At 55.2% G+C, this 22490-nt stretch overlaps 1 protein-coding gene across 1 annotated transcript; it reads right to left on the reverse strand.

Moving 5' to 3' along the window:
- Positions 1-10: 10 nt before the first annotated feature.
- On the reverse strand, positions 11-22203 carry LOC104482162 (aryl hydrocarbon receptor-like). Its single transcript, XM_086751219.1, is given in 16 exon segments — positions 11-138; positions 1185-1235; positions 1370-1505; positions 1629-1823; positions 2699-3530; positions 3532-4245; positions 4846-4987; positions 5320-5429; positions 5550-5614; positions 5617-5748; positions 6543-6673; positions 6944-7067; positions 7906-7999; positions 12639-12741; positions 21227-21351; positions 22097-22203. Coding segments are annotated over 16 exon segments (3189 nt in total).
- Positions 22204-22490: the final 287 nt, after the last annotated feature.

The raw sequence follows: 22490 nt of genomic DNA on the forward strand, positions 1-22490 counted from the left end.
CTCTTCCAGGCTACACCTCCTGCACGTGGCAGTCCCCTGCATCAGATGGGACAACAGCACTGGACCAAGAGCAATTGTACTCAGAGGAAATTTTCTTCTCCAGGGGCTGAGCATCGCCCAGTCGCAGCTCTGATCTTCCTGAGCAGAGGGTTTATTACAGGCAGGGCAAGCAGGAGCCAGAGCCTCGTGGCCAAGCCAGACTGCACCCCAAACTCACATGGAAGCTCAACTGCTTCCTTCTCCAGCCCTGTAAACCTCAGCTGTTCACGAAGGCAGTGGACAAGGGCTGGGCTCTCTCCACCGCATGCCCTGCGGAACAGGGAAAAGCAGGTACAAGCTGAGAAAGCTCCTTCCTAGCTTTTGAGGGCTCTGCCTTACTCTGGTGAGGGAAACCCACAGGAAAAGGTCCTTTCACCACCTGGGCTGCAAAGCTTGTAACTGTTCCCGTCACGCAGGGGTGAGCCCTGCCTGCCTGCCTTGCAGGCGGCCGCTGTCCTGGGTGGCCAGCAGCAAGATCTGGGCTCCAAGGCTGCAAGCCAGCCAAACCCTGACACGCTTGAGCCGGGGAAGAGACACACAACCAGCAAGGGAGATGGCAGGGGCTGAGGTCCGAAACCATTTATTGACATGAAAAGGATGGAAAGTTCACAGGAAACCAAAGCTGGACATGCAAGAGGAGGGATGATGCTTTGTCAGGTTCCTTAAAGGGTTGCTGTATTTCTGATCTTTGATCTTTTGAGCAGCCTTTTTGTCCCATCCCACTTTGGGAAAATAAGAGGGTTTTTTTTTTCCTCCACTGGAGCGGCATAAAAATAAATCTGTCAATTCATATTATATACATACATATGGGTTGTATTTATTTTCTGTGGGAAAATATCACTCTATCAGTACTTAAAATCAAGTATAATTTAAATTATTTTCTTTTTCTTACTGGAAGCTTTGTTATTGTACAGTAAATCTGAAATCATCTCCGTAGGTTAGGCAGCTCCAGTACTTATCTGCAATCTTTTTAGGCACAGACGCAAGGTATGGCTTACATGCCAGCCTGCTCCTGCTGTTTGAGAATGATACTTAATGATACTTAATTAATACTTAATACCGGTTCAGGTACTTCAGACCCCATCACCCAGGAGAAAAACTGCTTATTAGCCAAGGTGGGCACGTCACATACAGCACAGCGGAACCCAGGGTGTTCGCTACAGGAGCTCTAATCTGGATGCCGATAAAGGGAACACCTGGGACACAGGGAAACACAAAAACACAAGTCAGGGTTCACTTTCTTTATAAAACAGGCAATATCTGTACAATGTGACCACAGCTGCAGGTGCTTGGCTCAGATGGCAGGAAATTTAATACTAGAGGTCCAAACCTTTCCTGTCTTTTTTTTTTTCTTGGACATGTGAGTCTTCCATCTGTGTTGGATCACGCATGTAATTGCAAAGTTTGTTGAAGCTGGAGGACATTAGCCATCGGAAACCATGGAAGCAGCCTGGGTTTCCAAAAGCCTGGCAAAAAAAGCATCCAAAAAACGCACTCAGTTAACGGCAGAACGGCAAAGACTGGTGCGATGGAGAGCTTGCTCCCTGGCTTTGGGGCAAAGCATGGGATTTGCCACGCAAACATCACACCTTCAGGTCAGTTGGGTAGGATGAGAGACGGCAAAGCGACAAACGCACTCGGATATCCTCCAGCGGACTGAGAGCCACGCAGCTCTTGGACACCATGAGATAAAGACCCTCATCGCAGCCCAGCACGCTCCTGTGCCCTGGGGAAAACCTGCCCTCCAGCCTTGCTGCTGCTACTGCTCTTCCCAGGTGAGGGATCTACCGGATCAGCACACGGAGCCTCGGCAGGGGCAGGATGGTGGGAAACTTGTTAAAAAAAAAAAAAAAAAAAGCAAGAAAACCCAGCCTGGTTTAGCTGGCACTAATTTTCACCTGCTGACCTGCTCGTTGACCTTCGCAGAGCCTGACCAGGCATCACAGCCCTGCAGCTCACTCATGAAACATATCTGTAAGTCATCTGAAGCAAGCACCTGGGTCTTGCACCCTCCTGGCAAGCCAAAGCCACACCAGCCACATGAAGTGGCCACCAAGCTCTAGAGATGCGTCGGGGCTGTTCTTCACTGGTCCTACAAACTTCCAAACTCCCAGGCAGGGCCAGAGTCAAGCTCTTCAGCAGAGCTAGAAGATGCCTGGAGTATCGAGTTGGAGAAGGTGGAGAATGGGAGGACTTCGAGGTGCAGGGTATGGCCTTCAGGAAGAAGCAGAAGATGCTTTGACAGCATCTGATGGCTCCAGAGAGATCTCTGTGAGACAGCAGAGCACCCTTCCAGCAGCAGCAGATGTCTGGCAGCAAGGAACAAGCTGCCTTGGGGACAGTGATCAGCAGGGCAGGGCTGGGGAACTATGACTACAGAGATGGGCTTCTCCAGGACCTAGACCAGCCCTCCACGTTACCAGCCCCAGCCCAGAGAGTTGATGGTCCTTCTAAAGCCACCTTCTAAAGGGAAGAAACCACACTCTGCTTTTTTGCTCTTCAACTCTTGGTGCCCCTCAAGTCTAGGTGGCCATGCACCACCTAGAGCAAGATGATTCCTATCTACTGATCAGGCAGCGCATGCCTCCCTGCGCTGAGATCCCCAGGAAATTCCAGCACAGAAAAAAAAATAAGCATGAGAGCGGAGAGAAGCCCTTACCCTGTGCCTGTTCTCCTGGCTCAGTGCAGAGGTGTACATCTCATAGGAGTTCACGGGAGTCTCCAACGGGCTGCTGATGCTCCTGAAGCGCTCTGCAGACGAGCTCGGAAACGGGTGCTGAGGCACGGAGGGAACAGGGTTCGGCTGCTTTTCGGGAAGAAGTTGGTATGAGGAGGAGGGGAAAAACCTGGGGAATAGAGCCGCATCTTTCTGGGACCCCCGGCTGCATAATCAGTACTGCCGGCACACCAGGCCCTGTACCCAAGAGCCCTGGCGCTGGGAGATCAAGTCTTGGCTGATGTCATAAAAACCAGGCTGAGCTGGGGACCCCAGGAGCGGGGAAACGTAGTCCTGCCACAGGCTGGGGAGGAGGTGCACAGCAAAGTCAGGGATGTGGCCACATAATCCGTTCATCCGCTGGCGGCGGTGTTTCATCTGGCTGGGTGGTCCCTCGCGGCCCTGGCACTGGCTGGGCAGGGAGAAGGATGGGCGAGCATCCTCTTGGGTGGGATGCATGGCCGGGAAGTCGCCCTCCAGCTGCCGAGCCCTGGGTGGCTCCTGTGGGCAGGGGGCTCCTGAGGGTGAGCCAGGCGCCTTGTCCCATGGGGTGCCCTGTGCCGGCTGGAGGAAGCAGAGCAGATCCTCCTCCCCAGCTGGCTTCCACTGTGAGCCATCAGCTGGCTCCTCCTCCTCCTCCTCAGCTGGCTCCAGCAGCAATGGGGGCCGCTGCCCTGGCATGGTATGGAGGGGCCGTTCCCACAGCGGAGCAGTGGCCTGGCCCAGGACAATGCTGGGCTGTACCATGTGCTGGGATAGGTACTGCGAGTCCTCGCCCTCCACGTGGGCTCAGGGACGTGACTGGCAGAGGACAGATCTGTTGTCCTCCCTCGTGCTTGTTCACCAGAGTGGAGTGGATGTAGGAGAGAATCTCATTGCTGGTGAGGCAGTTGTTTAGGGAGGGAGTGCGGTCAGGGTCCATATTGACCATCACCGTTTTCTCACCCAGCAGCAGGAGCTCCAGGTGTTCAGCATTCAGCCCCAGGCCCTCCAGTGCACTTAACAGCTCATTGCTGGAGCAGCTCTCATTGCTCTTAATGAAGAGCAAGTCTAGGGTGGCCAGCAGAGGGTTCTCCTGCTGCAAATCCACCAGCTCCTCTTTGAGGCTGTCCCCTCTTGAAGAACCTGGAGCAGCGCCCATACTCCAGGCATCTCCTCCTGCATCCAGCAAGGACACATCCTCCAGGTGTTTGTTGAAGCTGCTGCTGAAGGAGTGGTTCGGTGCAGGAGCTGGATGGGAGACGTACAAGACCTTATCCTGCCGCATCACAGCACCCAGTGGAGAACTGGGGTCAACGCCATCCTTCTGGGAGCACCTTCCATGGCTGCAGAAGGTCTTCTTGGACTCGCTGGTTTTGCCTTTGCTCTGGAAAGGGGCAGGGAAGCCCAGGAGAGGGTAAGCACTTTGGAATAAGAGTGCCTCTTCTGAGGCAAAGGTAAAGGGCAGATGCATGGACCGATTGTGAAGGTGCTCTCCTCCTCCTTCATCTCTGCAGGGCAGGAAGAGGAGTCTGGGGTGTGTATATGCACAAACACATGCCACAAAATGCTTCTGCAATGGATAACTGTGGTTCCTGCAAGCCATTTCATGCATGTACTGAGCAGAACCACACACATAAGCATTTACGTACAAATAAACACACACACGTTTTTATAAATGTACACACACACAAAAACACACATCTGCAGCACAACCAAGAGGATACTTAAAATGCAGAGGATAACAGAGCTCTGCCAAGAGGAAGTCACGCCTTTGCCTTGTTCATCTATGCTGCAACCACCCCTTGGGACAGTGATATTGGGCTGCTGCTATACAGCTGTTCCTGCACCCGCCTGTTCCTACAGCACCAGTCTCCCCAGGCTAAGTCTGGACCGGTGCCCAGGACACCAGAGATACAGGGTGGCCTTGCAGAGGGGGATGCGGCTGAAGAGCATCAAAGCACAGCATCCTATGGCTGCTCCTTCACAAGGCACAAGAAACAATGGTGAAATCAAACATCTTGCCCTGCTCAGGGTGTCTCAGAGCCAACACCGATGGGAAAAGCCCACCTGTCCCCATCTCAGCCTGGACTGACCCAGATGGCGCTTACACGAGGGGTCTCTGCGTGACGATGATGTACTCAGGCTTGCCATTCTTGTAGACGAGCCGCGCATTCACCTGCACCCACTTCCAGTGATTCTCCTTTGTCAGCAGGCGGAAGACCGTTAGGCCGCTCTCACCCATCTTCATCACTGCCAGGAGGAAGGACGCATGCCAAGGGCTGTCAGCACATCACCGGAGGCAGGGCTGCCTCCAGCGACACTGCTGTTTCAAGCCGGGAGAAGCAGGCGGGGTCATGGCAGCAGCATGGCTGGCACAGGCTGAGGACACCATCCCAGTTAAATACCCTTCGCTACGCACCACCCCAAGCTCCCTGCAGTGAAGAGAGCATCACAGCAAGGCGCAGAGCAAAGCATCCTAAGGGGAAAGAGCTGCCAGGCTTGACACAGAAGCCAATGGAGCTGCCTATAGCCACTCACCAGCCTCAGAGATGGGCACAAGGGACCAGGGAAGGGACTCTTACTCCTGATGTGGTTCTCGGCGCAGTACAGCACGTCAGCAGCATGGACAAACTGGTAGCCGGTGCCGCACGTGCGCAGCTCTGCCTCGGTGTAGCTCAAAACAATCTTCTCCCTGCGGGAAACAGAGGATGCCCCCAGCTCAGAGGCAGAGCTGGAGTGGGATGTCACCCAGGCAGGGTGTGGAATGGCACACTGGAAGCCTGCAGCCCTTCGAATCAGCTTCGCTGCTTACTTGGCATCACACGCTACAGGGGTGAAGTCCAGCTTGTGCTTCGTCCTGAAGATCATGTTCTTGGTTCAGATCTGACCTGCAGGGGATGCAAGGGGGTGGAGATAGCGAAGAGAGCAAGTTGAGGTGGTGGTGCAGACCCATCTTCAGCCTTTGTGTTCTGCCCATGAAGGAATTTCAGCCTGCCTTGAAGGTTTAAAGCCTGGGAAGAGAAGAAAAGTTCAGTGTCACACAGAAAACTGGGTGGAGAGAAGCGAGGGAGGAAGGCTGCACAGAAAGCGAGCCATCGTGCTGCAGAGCTGATGCAAATAATCCCTTGTGACTTGTCCCTTGCGGCTCCTGTGCTCCCCATTGAAATAAGACAGAGGATCAAAGTGACGCTATGCTGAGCTCCCCGCAGCAGCAGCCCATTGCTTTCTACCCCTGCGGCCGCTCACTGCCAGCCCAGGGCTCAGCTGCAGGATGCAGCACATGCTGCAGTTGCATCAAGGCATTGCACAATGCATCTCTACGTTTTAACTGAGCTGTTGCTCAGTTAGCGTTGCTTCTAAATAATGGACAACCAAGACTTTCTCCTCACATTGAGTTTCCAGGCTGAAGCAGGATGAGAGTGGGAAACAGCATCACTACACCTGTGGTTCTGAAGGTAAGAACCCCACTAACTTACAGCAGAGAGGAGCAGGGATGAACACCACTTAAGACATGCCTTTAACACAAAAACCCGGCAAAACGCGTGGAGGAAAAGCACTTTTGTTCAAGGTTCAGCGTCTCTGAGAGGAGAGGAACAAAACCCACATGGAGAGGTTGTAGGAACAGACCAAACCTATGAAAACCAGCAGAAATATCTCCTTGTTGAGAGAGGCAGGTGCTACACACGGCAGAAAGGAGCGCCGGGTCTTTCAAGGCCAACTTTTATGCTCCAGTAGTGGCATGGACCCCTCGGGGTAAGCCTGCATCCCTCCTGCTGCGGAGGTCGTAGCATGTGTCTGTACTCACCAGGAAGCCAGAGGAATTATCCAGGAGGCAGCGAAAGCAGCACACGAAGCTCATTTCCAGAAAGGAGGAGTTCTCTGTGGGCAGCTGATCCAGTTTGTAGGTGACAACAGAAGAGCTGAGACGCTTCTCCCCTGTAGGAGAAAGGGACCGGGAAAGGAGCAAGCAAGGATGCCCAGCAAGGGTTGGAGGTCCCAATAAAGGGCTGAAGGTCCCCAGCATTGGAGACCGCAGCAGCTTGCAGAGCACAGCAGCAGAAACTCGGGGAAAGCCACAATGTTTGGATGAAGCCACAAGGATGCGAGCCCCACGTGAGCGATGGCAGGAAGCTGGGCTCCCCGGCGTGCGTGGGGAGCTATACACCTCATGCCAATCAGGACGCCTGATTCCCAGCCTGCGTTTACCTTCTGGAGAAGACTTACCCTCAGGAACGTGGGGTGGGTTGAGGGCCCAGTGGAGGTTGTGTCTGAATTCCTGCTGGTCCTTCGTGTGGATTGGCTCAAAGATGCTCTGGTGCATGACATCTGTCTAGAGGAAAAAAAGCAACATGTGAACTCTGCAGCCTGTCCCGAGGCACCAGTTCTCACGTCCCACCTGGAAACAGCCTGTCACAGCACCAGTTGGCCGTATCTCGCCCAATTTCCCTGGTGCTCAACTAGGTCCCTGGCTGAATGAGGTCTGATACTTTCCACCAGAGCTGATGCTGGTGGGAACAGACAGCAGATCTGGCTCTAAGGACCCCTTGCCCCTGCTGGGCCAGACCTCCCTCCACATTCTAGGGTTGCTCGCATCAGCAGTACAGCTCCTCTCTGACAAGCTTGTCCCCGTAACACGGTGTCCTTCAAAATCTTATTGCTGATTTACAGCATGAGATGAAAACATGAGTTTGGAAACAGAACAGCAGCAAAGCCACCCCAGCCCCACACTGTTAGCGCGAGAACAAGGCACCTGCTCTGGGGCTCGCTCGCCCTGCCCAGGTGGATAGTCCTCATCTACCCCAGATGCCGCGGAAAGCCAGCTGTGTGGGAGCAACACCAAACCACAGTAACTGGAGGACTGTAGGGCAGGGAACCTCAAACATCTCACCATGGCACTACACAACGGGACCATGAACCTCATAGCCTGTCAACGTGGCTAGTGGAAAGCATCTGTGGGCTAGCAAAGTTGCTTTGACACCTCCCCACAACCACATCTGGTAACACGGGGTCCAAATTCAAAAGACCAAGGAAAAGCCCTACACAGCTCCCCGAGACCCTGTGATCACTGCAGAACTTCCTTCCTGCAGGGAACCTGGGGCTATTCCCCACCACCAAGGAAAAATCCACTCCGCAAAGCCACCACAGCGAGTCAGAGGTGTCCCACCAACCTGATGAAATCCCAGATAATCCTGAATTGTATGCGAGGAGTGAAATATCAATCCTTCTGACGTCACCACCAGCATGAAGCCGTCGAGCGCCTGGGGGAGAGAGGAGATCAGCAGGTACGTGCCGTGCTCACATCACCCTTTTCTAACAGTGAGCTAGATGGAATGGTGAGTTCCATTCTGCTTGGACACTCGTCACCCAAGCCCCAGCTGGAGGAGACAAAGCGTGGGAAACCCCGGAGGGAAAGGAAGCCCTTCTCAACGGCATCTTGCTGATGTAACGCTGGGTACTGGCTCTCACCAAATCCACCAGTGCACTGGTCAAGCAGCTTCTTGGTTTTGTACCCTTCCTGCAGAAGGGGAACAGCACCAGAGACCTCCATCCTTGTAACTGCCTCTAGGCACGCACCCTGCCGCGGTGCCAGAGCTATGACACAGGTTTTCTCAGACCTGATGAATCTGCTGTACCTAGCAGAGGTCAAGGCCTACAGCTCATTCTCAGATTTTCCTCTCCTCCGCCTCGCTTGGGTAAACTCCACCAACCGAAGGCTGGCCAGAGAAAAATGGGGATCACCTTGGGATCACCTATGGTGGTACCTTCTGCTGGGTTTCTCTGAGGTCATGTAACTCTTCCGTACAGCTGCCCAAGCGTATCCTAATCCAAACTGATGGAAAAACTTTGCTTCCATCCCAGGAGTGGTCACTTAGACTCAGATTTGGACATTTATACTCATCCTATGCGAAGAGCAAATAAAAATCTCAGAACGGCTTGCAGAATGAAACCGGACACCATCAGGAACCGGACCATTCTTGTATTCTGTTGGAAACAAGCCTTTCTGACAACCCTGAATCAAAACAGCGTTTCATGTCAGCTGCATTTAATGTTGACCCGCGTCCACCTGGGTGGCTTCACTCATGTAGTTCCCATCTTTCCCACAGCCCGGGAGGGTCCTGGCAGCCAGATGTGACCTAGGACAGCATGGTGCTGGAAATGCTGGGGGATGTTCAGTGGAGAGCAAACCCACTGCAAATCTGCTTGCGGCAAGCGTTGGCTGGGGATTCCCTGCTGCTGCTTGGCCCACAAGGATGGGGATACTCCTGCAGGTTCAGCAACTCTTGGGAGAGACCTGCCCAGCTCCTGGCCTCATTCATATCCCTCCTGTCCTCCCCAGGTGCCAGAGAAGAGACCTGGAGAAGGACTGTGGTGTGCCCGTGAGGGCTACCCATGGGCAAAGAACAAGGGACCAGCCTAGAGGTGTTGCCTCCATTGCCTGCTCCCTCCTCCCACCATAGAATCACAGAATCATTAAGCTTGGAAGAGACTTCCAAGATCATCAAGCCCAACTATCAACCCAGCACCACCATGCCTACTAAACCATGTCCTGCCGTGCCACGTCTACACGTTCTTTGAACACGTCCAGGGGTGGTGACTCCACCACTGCCCTGGGCAGCCAGTTCCAGTGCCTGGCCACTCTTTCAGCAAAGAAGTGCTTCCTAATACCCAACCTAAACCTCCCCTGCTGCAACTTGAGGCCATTTCCTCTTGTCCTGTCATAAGTTACTTGGGAGAAGAGATCAACACCTGCCTTTCAGGCAGCTGTGGAGAGCGATGAGGTCTCCCCTCAGCCTCCTCTTCTCCAGACTGAACAACCCCGGTTCCCTCAGCTGCTCCTCATAAGACTGGTGCTCCAGACTCTTCACTTGCCCCGAGGTCGAGGTGGCCAGCCCAACGCTGCAACAGGCCTTAACCAGTGCAAACAGAGAAGGTGAAAGCTAAAGCCTAAGAGTTTGGCTTTTGAAATCATAGCAAAAAAAAAAATCTGATTTCTGAAACGCCACTTTCTTCTAGAACAGGAGGGAGGACAAACCATCAATCTGAAGTTTCCGATGCATTTTTAATGCTACACAGCTTACACATTTTACAGTTCACTGGCCCTCCCATCCTCTCCTCAAGCTCCAGGATTGTGAAGTCAACGTCCAAGGGAGCGCTGCATTCCCAGGCAGGAATGGGCTGAGCTGATCAGTGCCTCCATCTTCCTCAAGAGGGGCTCACTCCTACCAGCTTAACAAATTTAGGCGGTGATATGGGTCAGCAGCCTCAGAGCCAGCAGGACAGGACGCAGCAGAAGGGACCAGGGTGCTGGCTGACAGTGTCCTTTGCACCTGGAGATCCGTGAAGATTACAAGGTGCAGAGGAGCTTCCCTACCAGCTTGGGAGAGCAGCTGATGTCCCAGGAGCCCTGGCTTTTCATCCCTGCTCCCTGGCACCAGGCAGGAGCTGACAGGCACAAAAGCATCGCTAACACAGGCACTGGCAGGACCCAGGGGAGCACCCCTAAGCGCTGCAGGCATCGCACCAGCCTTCGCCCATCACGGTGGTGCAGAGCGCGGTGCTTTGCAGACCACATCACCACTTTGCCAGGGCTGGGAGCAGGCCCACAGGAGCTTTCGCCTGACCCTGAGTGGCAGACATTGCTGTGTGACTCGGTTTCCCCAGCTCTGAAATGATCCCTATAGGCTTCCAGTAAACTCCTTCAAGCCTATGGTGCTGCCTAAGGGCAAAGGCCATGGAAACCCAAGAAAATCACTGGTTCAGCTCTCCAGAAGCTGAACAGCTTTCACAGCTGTGACAGTACCATCCGGCCACCCCTCTCGGAGGGCAACAGGTCCCTGAAGGGACACTCCGGCCAGCTGGAAGCAGGAGCCCTCTGGAAGGCAGAGGTGCTCCCGTAGCGTGGACCCCAGAAGCCCCACAGCCATCCAGAGCCAAAACTGTCCTGTACCACTAACCTGGCTGCAGGCAGGGAAGCCGCAGTAGCTGGCTCTGGCCCGCTTCCCCCGCTTCGTAATGTATAGACGTCAGGATTAATTAGGGTCTAGCGCCTAGTCTCAGCCAAGTCCAGCTATTGTGGCTGCCAACTCCTGTTTCATTGTCCAGGTTTCTTCCCCTTCTCCTTCCCTTTATTCAGGGCATAAACACTCTCTATTTACTGGGGTTGACCTCAGTGTGTGGGTTAATTAGTGCTGCCAAACGCACTTTAATCCTTTGAGGAGCTTTGAAGGCATCAAAGGAGCTTTGAAGGCATCGTTTTGCCACAGTAGCGCTCTGTCCTTCCCTAACTGCACTGACCAGGACGCATACCTGCATCGCTGTGCACCTCGGCAGGGCTGGTTCACCCTCTTCTCGGCCTCGCTAAGGCCTTGGGCCCTTTAGAGGGATTTTCCTGCTTAACCTCAGTTTAAGGTACCTCTCCTCTGCCGAGACCGCTGCTGGAGGGAGTCTTGATGGAAAAGGACAGGCCAAAAAAGTAAGGCTGGAAAATGAGAGGAGGGGAAGGGACGAATCAGGGTGGACCAAGAGATAAGATAAAGGAAGTCTGGACATTGAAGATGACAGACCAAGTGGAAGTAGGTTTTTTTAAACACGTAGGAGCATTTTCTTGTGGCACAGAGGCAGGTTCTGAGCCCCTGCTGTGTCCAGCATCACACAAAAAGGCCCCTGGAAGAGCTAAACACAGAGCTTTTAACACCCAGCTTGGTACCTCTACAAGGATGGCATCTTGTTGATGAGCAGGACATCAACCCCCATCAAGCCCAGCTGAGCACAACTTTGTTACATCCACAGCAGAAAACTCTCAGTATTTTGGTCATTAACCATCTTGGATTTAGCATTTCTCTCACTAGACACCAAGATCCCATCTCCTCAGCTCTCTCAAGCAGGACAATAATTATACTCACTGCTAAGAGGTGAGTGAGCGTTTGGAAAGGGGCTGGGGCTGGTCAGCACACTCGCCCTGCTCTGGATGACAGCCAGGCAGGGGACAGCGCTGCAGCAAGCGCTCAGGTGCCGGGGAGGAAAGGAAGGGGAGACCCGCATCCTCACGAGACCTCGCGCTGCTGGACCCTGACCTCTCCCTGTTCACTGCGTGCGGTTTGGAGACAGGGGGTCATCTCCCAGCGTCTCTGAATAAACCATGGAAGCAGCAGACTCAGCCCAGCCATGCTGCAGCATCACCAGCATTGCCTCCAACATCATCAACAGAGCCAACTATACGCCTCTTGCAGAGCTCCCAGGATATGTCCACATACCCCGTGTATACGGGCTGAGCATATGGCCCATCAGCACCTATCCACGTACTCAGTGTCATCCATCGCTACCTCAAACCTAGGGAAGACTTCCACGACATTTTCTTCCCTGTTTTCACCAGTGTTTGGACAACACAGAATCATAGAATCTTAAGGATCTTAAGAGATCTCGGAGATCATCAAGTCCAACTGACATACCCAAGTCGGGACCCATGTGCCCATGTTGAAGACCACACTCAAAACATCTTGCTTTGCTTGGCTTCCATGTCATACCTACGGCCCATTTACACGAGGACAGAGAAGCTTTTCTAAGCTGAATCTCCATTGTCAGAAGTTTAGCAGTGCTTCCATCGAGACGGAGGGGATTCCGACACCCAAGTGATTTACAGGTAGCAACCTTCTCCAGGAAGGATGGGAAAAGGAGAGGAGAAGCAACACAGTTTCTGCTCCAGGGACCTGAAGAGGTCTTAAAGCTCTGCTCAGTCAGAAGCACTATGAGCTACACCACCTGAAACCACTGCTTCACCAAAACATCCTGCAATCGATAACAGAATAGCCTGCTCCTTGGGTAAAATTCAAAGGGGCTGGAAATGGGACAAGAGGAAAATCCCTCAAAGGTGTCTGCCAAGGAGAGGTGGCCGGCGAGGAGCAGGAGCAGCTCACCCTCCGGTATGGCCGCTGAGCCCAGAGCTGGTCCGTTGCTGCAGTCTCCATCCCTCTCCGCTTCTTTGACGCCGTGATTCTTTAGAGCAACTGCACAAAGCCAAGGAAAGGGACTTCAGTGCCGCAGGAACGAAGGCAGGTCACCACCACGAACGCCCAAATTGTGTACCTGGCTGCGGAGCTGCGCGGCGCACTGCCAGGGGAAGCTGTGATGTACTGCCAGCCCGGTGCTTCAACCCTCAAGAGAGTTGATTTTAACAAGATCATTTTCACCCCCTCTCAACTTTATTTTTTTTTTCTTTCCTCCCAGACCTTTAATAACCAACATCTTCAACTTCCTTTCCCCCTCACCCCTAGATCTTTGACAACCTACAAGTAAAGAGCAGTGAAAGCCAAGGATCAGACAGGCAGCAGCAGAAAAACTACGAGGTCCTGCGTTTATCAGCAATCACCTGCTACCAGCAGCGCAAAAGGACATGTTTAGTGAGCTCACTGGCTGGAGGTCTCTCTTCTCATTCAGCAGCAGCAACCATGGAGGACACACTGCTCCTTGCAAAGAGCAAGGGCCAGCCAACGATGTTTCATGACAGCTCAGCAACACAGCGGGTTTAGTCAACCAAATTAAGGCAAGCCACAGCCCGCAGGGGGAGAAGAACAGCATGGGAACCACACGCACGGATACAAACGGAGACACCCGTGCTCACAGGCACCCTAAGAGTGACTGCTGCACAATAAATACGGGTGAGGAAATCCGCCACTCAGCCTAACTAAAAGATGCGCCTGTAAATTTTGTACTGTGCTCCCCAGCAAATCCTGGGGACATTTTAGGGTGGATAATACTTAACGAGTGAGATGACAACGAGCTTGCGCATGGCAGGTCAGTCCGGCAGACAGCAGTGAATGCAGCAAAGTTGGGAAGCTTCTCGCAAGCGCCATGAGGACAGAAGGCGGCACCTGGCCACTGATGAACCCGCTGCGCCCACCCACACTGGGGAAGAAAGGCGTCAGGCACCAACAGCATCTACCACCGCAGCTTGCCCTTGCTCCTGCTCAGAGAGCGCAAAAGCTCTTTGGAATTTCCTTTTCCTGACTCCTGTGCTACACGTGCCGAGGAGCTGCCAGGCTCAAGCACCACGGGAGCATCAAGTGGACCCTGGAAGTAATTTAACATCCCGTAAAGCTGTCAGCAGGAGCAAAGCCACCAGCTGAGACAGAGCAGCAGGTCAGAAGGCACCAGCCACCAGCACGAAAACAAAACCAGGCTCTGCAACACTCGGCTTGCCTTCTGCTTTGCCCAAGGCAGCACTGAAACTCAGCTCCTACATCTGTATGGAGCAGATCCTGAGGGATCTCAGCACCTGCGTGCAGAAGCTCATGGGCAAGCAACTTCCCAGCTCCAGCCACATCTCTGAGCCTTCTAGGACCACCAGGTCCGAAGTCGAGCCCAGCAGCATCCATGTCTGCAGGGCAGCCACGAGTGGAGAGGTTGGGTCAGTCTCCAAAGTGGAGTCCGCCCATCTGTCAGCTTCTCTCTGCTGGGACAGGCGGCAAAAAGCAAACGCACGTCGTCCACTGCAGAGCTGCTCCCTCCCACTGCCAGGGCTCACCTTGCACCCCAGAGCCCTCCACATCCCCCGGGGCTGTCTGCCAAGCACCGGCTCGCAGGCGGGTGGGAGCAACAAAGGATGCCACGCTCACCGCACCTCCACCAGACACAGGATTGACTCTGCTCCATAACCAAACGCAAAACAGCTCCTGGTTCTAATATTGCTTTTAATAAAAACAAAAAACAAACTGATATGGCACCAAAACCCCTGCTTCTGGGCGGTCTGAGACATTCCCCTCAGGCTCAGCCCACACAGATTATTTCAGGAGCTATGTGAACATCGAGGGGCCAACAGCACAGGATTAAGTTTACAGCACACGCTTGTACAACTGGGGACCGGTCCCCAGCACGCTGGGGCAGACATGCGTGCGCGTGCTGCCTCCCAACCGCTCTCCCCCCGCCAAACACCGTCCAGCTGCGAGTGCCGCTGCCTGGGGACCACTCAGGGTCCCCTGCCTGAGTCGCAGCCCAACCAGCAAAGTCCCGGACATGGGCAGAGCAGCGTACAAGCACGGCGGTCACATCACCCAGGCAGGGTCCCGTGGTGCGGATGGATCAGGTTTCTGGCAGCGCTCCTCCAGCAACTGGCTTTTCTGATTCCTGGGAGCAAAACATAGGAGTTATGAATTGTTAAAAATCTTCAGCCCTCCTCTGCTGGGTCCCAGACTGCTGCGCTGGAGATGCAAGATAAAAATAAACCTGGGTGATAGAAGAGCAGTTAAAGGGTGCTGCCCTCTACTTAGAGGTCTGGTTTAATGGTTTGATATTTCCCCACTAAAGGAAAACTCGATCACCACCACCACCTAGAAGCAGACCTTGCTATCAGCATCTGGGCCACTCCTAAGCTGTGGAGCCAGAAGGAACACAAGTTAAAAATCGGAGGACGGCCCACTGTCCTCCATGCAGATGCCTGCCACCAAACGCAGCTGGCTCCTGCAAAAGGGCCGAGGCGCTGCTCTCGTATAAAGCAAAATCCCTGTGGGTGTTTCCCCGTGACCTTCACCAAACAGTGCATTTTGCCACCCAAGCCACCTAAGGAACCCCAAAAATGACCTGCTCTCGGCTGCACACATCTCGGGCTGGCCTCCCACCCGGTGTCCCCTGGCTTTGTCTCTCTGTAAATGGCCCTGCGCAGCCCCTCGGGTCAGTGATTCAGCAGAACTGTCGCAGCGCATCAGCCTGACGGAGCGGAGATGAGTGGAGACCAGCCGGAGAGCCACGGCGGCATCCTCCTTTCCCGCAGGAAAGGGCAAGGCAGGAACAGGGCAAGCTCAGCACCCGGGGGGAAAAGGTGGCCTTCCCAACACAGCACTTGCCTTCACATTGGCCAGGGAGACAAGGTGCAGGGAGAGGAAAAAAATTTAATTTAAAAAAACCACACAAAACCGAACAAAAAACCAAGAAGAGACAAGTATCTTTTCCTACTTCTTTTCCCAGTTCCCTCACTCCGGCCACGAGCATCACCTTTGCTGTTGGCAACTGTGGAAGGAGGAAGGTGAGGAGAGAGAAGATGGTTACTTGAAAGCAGCAAGGCTTGCACGTTTCTTCTGCTGTTTCTTTTTTCTCCCAGACCTTTAACAAGCAATATCTTCAACTTCCTTTCCCTCTACCCCTAAATCTTTAACAACCTACAAACAAAGAGCAGATAAAGCCAAGGATCAGACAGGCATTAGTGAAAAAACTACAAGGTCCAGGACCTGCAGGCTATTTTGCCACAAAAAGCCTTTTAGTGGAGAGGAAGAAAATCTCTCCATGCCTGACCCCGTCCCCAAGCACTGAGCTTGCTGCCTGCATCTGCGTCCCCACAGGAGGAGGATGCTCTCCGCCCCATGGCGGTCCTCACCCACAGGTGCCCACCTTGCTCACCGGGTCCCTGCTGCCCGGCCCATCACCATCACTCCCCAGGAAGCTGGAGGGGGAACCGATTGGGTGGGATTCCTCCCTCCTTCTCCCAGATGGCACTCCCCTGGACGGCCAGCCTGGGAAGCCGTTTCACTTGATGCTGAAAGGGCCACCTCGCTGACTACCAGGTTTGCTGGTGAACTCCTGAACCTGAGAAATCTCTGCCCCAACAAGCGGGAATTAACATTTTTGAGAGGATATCTCCCAGCCCCTTTCCCTCCACACAGAAAAACCCTCGCAGGGGGAGCAGGGTTTCGCCTTGGCTGCTGGCTGCGGAGGAGGAAAACGAGACAACTCGGTCTCAAACCCACCCCAGGAGTTGGTGTGGGAGAAACGGCACAAGGAAACCCAACTACTTCATGGCTCTTCAGGGGTTGTGTCTCCCCACCAGCGCTGCTGTCATTAAAAGGAGGCAAGAAAAACAATCAGCAGACCCAGCTGCGAGCCATGGCAGGGACCTTGGTTGATTTATTTATTAATGAAATTCCCTTCTGTCCACCTGTCTCTTTGTGTCATTCATGTCAATTCCCTGTGTTCTGGTTTTGTTTGGTGGGGGAGGGCCTAAGGTGGCAGCTTCTGTAGGAAACTGCTGGAAGTCGCTCCCCTTTGTTCAGTGGACTCAGCCAGGCCTAGGGCGGACCCGCTGCTGGCCAAGGCCGAGCCAATTGGTAGCAGAATGTCCCGTTGATAACGCCTCTGTGATAACATATTTCAGAAGGGGAAAACAGAAAAAAAAAAAAAATAAACAGAGAGAGAAGATGTGAAGCAGCTGAGCAGGGGCAGAGAGGGGGAGGCGCGAGCCTTGTGGGCCTGGCAGGCCTTACCCTCTGGCCTCCTGCCGGGCAGCGACTGGGCCCAACTCGGCCCGGCCTGACTGCGAGAAGTGGAGAGGAGATGAGATGTGAATGAGATGTGAAGAGACCCTGAGAGGCATCTGTCAGTCTGTTGTGAGGAACGGCTGCAGATGCCAAGGTCAGTGAAGAAAGAGGGGGGGCGGTTATGCGGCTCCTGGCCAAGATTCCCCTGCAGCCTTTGGTGCAGCCCACGGAGGAGCAGAGATCCCCCCGCAGCCCGGGGAGCCCACGGAGGAGCAGAGATCCCCCTGCAGCCCGGGGAGCCCACGGAGGAGCAGAGATCCCCCCGCATCCTGGGGAGCCCACGGAGGAGCAGAGATCCCCCCGCAGCCCAGGGAGCCCACGGAGGAGCAGAGATCCCCCTGCAGCCCAGGGAGCCCACGGAGGAGCAGAGATCCCCCCGCAGCCCAGGGAGCCCACGGAGGAGCAGAGATCCCCCTGCAGCTCGGGGAGCCCACGGAGGAGCAGAGATCCCCCTGCAGCCCGGGGAGCCCACGGAGGAGCAGAGATCCCCCTGCAGCCCGGGGAGCCCACGGAGGAGCAGAGATCCCCCCGCAGCCCGGGGAGCCCACGGAGGAGCAGAGATCCCCCCACAGCCCGGGGAGCCCACGGAGGAGCAGAGATCCCCCTGCAGCCCGGGGAGCCCACGGAGGAGCAGAGATCCCCCCACAGCCCGGGGAGCCCACGGAGGAGCAGAGATCCCCCTGCAGCCCGGGGAGCCCACGGAGGAGCAGAGATCCCCCTGCAGCCCGGGGAGCCCACGGAGGAGCAGAGATCCCCCCGCAGCCCGGGGAGCCCACGGAGGAGCAGAGATCCCCCTGCAGCCCGGGGAGCCCACGGAGGAGCAGAGATCCCCCCGCAGCCCGGGGAGCCCACGGAGGGGCAGAGATCCCCCTGCAGCCCGGGGAGGACCCCACGCCGGGGCAGGCGGGTGCCTGAAGGAGGCTGTGGCCCGTGGAGGCCCCGCTGGGGCAGCCGTTCTGGAGGGGCTGCACCCCGTGGAAGAGATGACCCACGCCGGAGCAGTTCCACGAAGGACTGTGGCCCGTGGGACGGACCCCACAACGGAGCAGGGGAGGAATGTGAGGAGTTCTTCCCCCAACAACAAAGCAGCAGCGTAAAACAACACGTGATGAACTGACCGCAACCCCCATTCCCTCTCCCCTCTGTGCCGCCTGGGGGGGTAAGGTGGTAGAGATAATGTTAAGCCCTGGAAGAGGTAGGGGGAGGTTATCTCATTCTCTGTCTCATTATCCTGCTTTGGTTTAGCAATAAATGAATAGTTTTCCCCAAGTCAAGTCTGTTTTGCCCGTGACGGTAACTTTAAGGATCTCTCCCTGTCCTTATCTGAAACCTCGAGCCTTTTCCTTATATCATCTCCCCCTGTTCCCTCGGAGGGTGCGGGGAGTGAGAGAGAGACTGTGTAGTCTGGTCCCAGTTCGGGGCTGAGCTACGACACCCTGCAAAGCAGGTCTCCCACTTGTGCAACACTAGAAACCATACTGTGAGATATCTCCAGATCTTCCTTTCCCACCCACACCTCCAGTTCCAAGATGCTCATGGGCACAGCTTGCTGCTGCTTGGTATGCACACCCTCACATTAAATAGCTCCTCAAAATTGTTTTCCTGCACTTTATTGCAAAGAAGAAACAAAATAATGGAAATTTAGAAAAAAAAATCATTGGGTTTTTCAAAAAACTGAGGTTGTTTAATTTTTAATCTAAAAGAGTCATTTAAACATCTTCCCTCGGTCAGAAAGATATTTTCTTTATAAAATAAATAAATAAAGGGGTTCTCCCACAATTTAAAAAAAAAAAAAAGTTTTGCTGATGAGCTCACACAGGTCCCAGGCAGGAGGCAGGTGACACCTGCCACAACCCACTGGCAGCAAGGATGCAGGTGAGTTCCTTTCCCTACCGCAACAGCTTCGGGTCGCCCGTACCAGACATCACGTGTTGCCCTCCTCCCTCGCCCTGGCAGGGTCTCCCCCACTGCTAAAAAGGACTTGTGTTGCCCAGTGGCATCTGCGCCAAATCTGACTGGTGCTCTGTCATTTAATCCACATGTTTTACAGCAACCTTAAACGTTTCCAACTATTTTGAGAAGCACAGAACGGGAACACGTGCTCAGTAAAGCATATCCTACTGTGGGATATTTTTTTTCCCTTGTGGAGTGTGAACTGAGCTCTTTCTAGCCAATGCAAAACTATTCCACTTCCACATACAAGGAAGACTTTGTGAACGTAGCCAGCAGCTCCTCTGATACAGAGTGATACAGGCACACGGAGAGCCAGGAGATGGTTGGTGACAGCCAACATGGCTTCACCAAGGGCAGATCGTGCCTGACCAATTTGGTGGCCTTCTATGACAGGGCAACAGCATCGGTGGACAAGGGACGAGCAACAGACATCATCTACCTGGACTTGTGCAAAGCTTTTGACACTGTCCCGCACGACATCCTTCTCTCTAAACTAGAGAGACATGGGTTTGATGGACGGGCCACTCAGTGGATAAGGAGTTGACTGGATGGCCGCACTCAGAGAGTGGTGGTCAACGGCTCAATGTGCATGTGGAGACCAGTCACGAGTGGCGTCCCTCAGGGGTCCGTGTTGGCCCCAGCCCTGTTCAACATCTTTGTCGGCGACACGGACAGTGGGATAGAGTGCACCCTCAGCAAGTTCGCCGACAACACCAAGCTGTGTGGTGCCGTCAACACGCTGGAAGGGGAGGGATGCCACCCAGAGGGACCTTGACAGGCTGGAGAGGTGGGCCCGTGCCAACCTCATGAAATTCAACCAGGCCAAGTGCAAGGTCCTGCCTGGGTCCTGGCAATCCCAGGCACAAATCCAGGCTGGGTGGAGAATGCATCAAGACCAGCCCTGAGGAGAAGGACTTGGGAGTGCTGGTGGACGAGAAGCTCAACGTGAGCCATCAATGTGCCCTTGCAGCGCAGAAGGCCAACCGCATCCTGGGCTGCACCCCCAGCAGCGTGGGCAGCAGGGCGAGGGAGGGGATTCTGCCCCTCTGCTCCGCCCTGGTGAGACCCCACCTGCAGCACTGCATCCAGCTCTGGAGCCCCCAACATCAGAAGGATGTGGGTCAGTTGGAGAGGGTCCAGAGGAGGCCACGCAGATGCTGAGAGGGCTGGAGCAGCTCTGCTGTGAGGCCAGGCTGGGAGAGCTGGGGCTGTTCAGCCTGGAGAAGAGGAGGCTCCGGGGAGACCTGAGAGCGGCCTCCCAGTGCCCAAAGGGGGCTGCAGGAAAGGTGGGGAGAGGCTGTTCAGTAAGGCCTGGTGTGACAGGACGAGGGGTAATGGTTTTAAAATAGAGGGAGGTAGATTTAGATTGGATATTAGGAAAAAATTTTTTACAGTGCGAGTTGTAGAGCACTGTCCCAGGTTGCCCAGAGAGGCAGTGGATGCCCCATCCCTGGAAATATTCAAGGCCAGGTTGGCCGGGGCTCTGAGCAACCTGATCCGGTTGGAGATGTCCCTGCTCCTGGCAGGGGGGTTGGACTGGATGGGCTTGAAAGGGCCCTTCCCACCCAAACATCCCGGGATTCGATGAAAAACGCTCCTGTTAATTACAACTGCAGCCATACGAGACTCGCCTTAACACGGCCTGTTTTAAAAGGTTCCCAAATAAACCGGTACTGCACCACAGGTAACTATTAGTCACTGCCAGCATGCTAAGTACTTCACTAGTCTATTATAACTGGTAAAAAAAAAAAAGAAAAAAAAAAGAAAGGGGGGGGGGAAAGGAGGGAGGGGAAAGGAAAAAAGGAGCGGGGGGGAAAGGAAAAAAAGAGGGGGGGGAAGGGGGGAAGGAAAAAAGGGGGGGAAGGAAAAAAGGGGGGAAGAAAAAAGGGGGGAAGGAAAAAAGGGGGAGGAGAAAAAAAGGAGGGGGGAGAAAAAAGGAGGGGGGAGAAAAAAAAATGAAAAAAGGAGGAAAAAGGAAAAAATGGAAAAGAAAAAAAAATAGTTGTTTGCACCGGGAAACTTCCCAGCTGCTGAGGAAGACCTGTCACAACCTCAGGCCAGGGTCAGCCAGACCCCCCCCCGCCTAAACTCCCCTTTGCTACCCCAGCGCACCCCGCACCCCCACCCCGCTGCCCCGGCGCCATCCCCGCTGAGCCCCAGCGGCGCGGGAGCCCCCGAGGCGGCGGAGGGAGGGGGCCGGGGGGGCAGGGGGACACCCGGGGCGCTGCCCCCTTACCGCTCAAGAAGCTCTTGGCGCGGAGGACCGACAGCTCGTCCAGCCCGGCCGCCACCTCCCCGGGGACGGGCAGGAGCCCCGCCAGCCGCTCCCGGTGCCTTTTGGAGGGGTCGGAGGAGCCGCCGCTGCGCCGAGACGGGGAGGGGGCGGCCCTGCCCCCCGCCCGGGGGAGGGGGGGGGGGGGGCGGAGGGGTGGGAGGGGATTTGCGGGGCGAAGGGGGTTGGAGCTGGGTGAGGGTGATGGGGGTAAGGGGGCTGAAGGGGGTTTGGGAGGTGGGGGGGTGATGCGAGTAGGGGGGCTGAAAGGGGTTTGGGAGGGGAGGGGGGGTGATGGCTGAGGGGTTAAAGGGGATTGGGAGGTGGGGGGATGGGGGGTGATGAGTGAGGAGGTAAGGGGGGCTGAAAGGGGAATTGGGGGTGTGGGGGTGATGAGTGAGGGGGGTGGAGGGTTGAAGGGGGATTGGGGGTGTGGGGGTGATGGATGAGGGGGGTAAGGGGGGGCTGAAGGGGGATTGCGAGGTGTGGGGGTGATGGATGAGGGGGGTAAGGGGGCTGAAGGGGGATTGGGAGGTGGGGGGATGAGGGGTTAAGAGGGGATATGGGGGCAATGATGAGTGGATGGGGGTGAGGAGGATGGGGGGATGATGGGTGTGTGGGAGGAAGCAGGGGGCTGAAGGGAGATTGGGAGGTGAGGGGGGGATGTGGGGGTGATGACTGGTGGATGGGGATGAGGGGGGATGTAGGGGGCTGAAGGGGGATTGGGAGTTAAAGGAGGATGGGGGGGTGATGGGAGGTGAGGGGGAGTGGGGCCGTGTGGGGAAGAAATAGGGCAGCGACTCCCAGCACCGCAGGGGTGAGGGCTGGGAGCACCCGTGTCGCTGCAGGCAGGGTGGCGTGTTGGGGTGCGCGGGGGTGCGCGTCCGTGCGCCGGCAGGCACCGACACCCAGGAAGCCGTGTGTGTGGATGTCAGCCCCATCACTGCACAGGGCGGGCAGGGGGTGTGATGGGGGGCACTGTCACACCCCTGCTGCTGCGCACACCCGCAGTGGTTGGGAACAGCGTGAATGAGTGTGTCACGCACCTGCCCCGGGCTGGGCACCCTCACCCAGAGGCAGCCACGGTCCCCCCAGCTCTCTCCTTCCAAAACGCTCAAGTCACCCGCAGCAACAGGGCTCGGCCGCGGGCAAGGTCAGGGTGCAAACGCGCAGGGCAGCAACCTGGGTTTTCATTGACCCCAAACTCAGAGGGTGTCCACAGGCCTGC

The sequence above is a fragment of the Chlamydotis macqueenii genome, chromosome 6 (genome assembly GCF_036417535.1).
Source record: "Chlamydotis macqueenii isolate bChlMac1 chromosome 6, bChlMac1.mat, whole genome shotgun sequence".
Lineage (NCBI taxonomy): Eukaryota > Metazoa > Chordata > Aves > Otidiformes > Otididae > Chlamydotis > Chlamydotis macqueenii.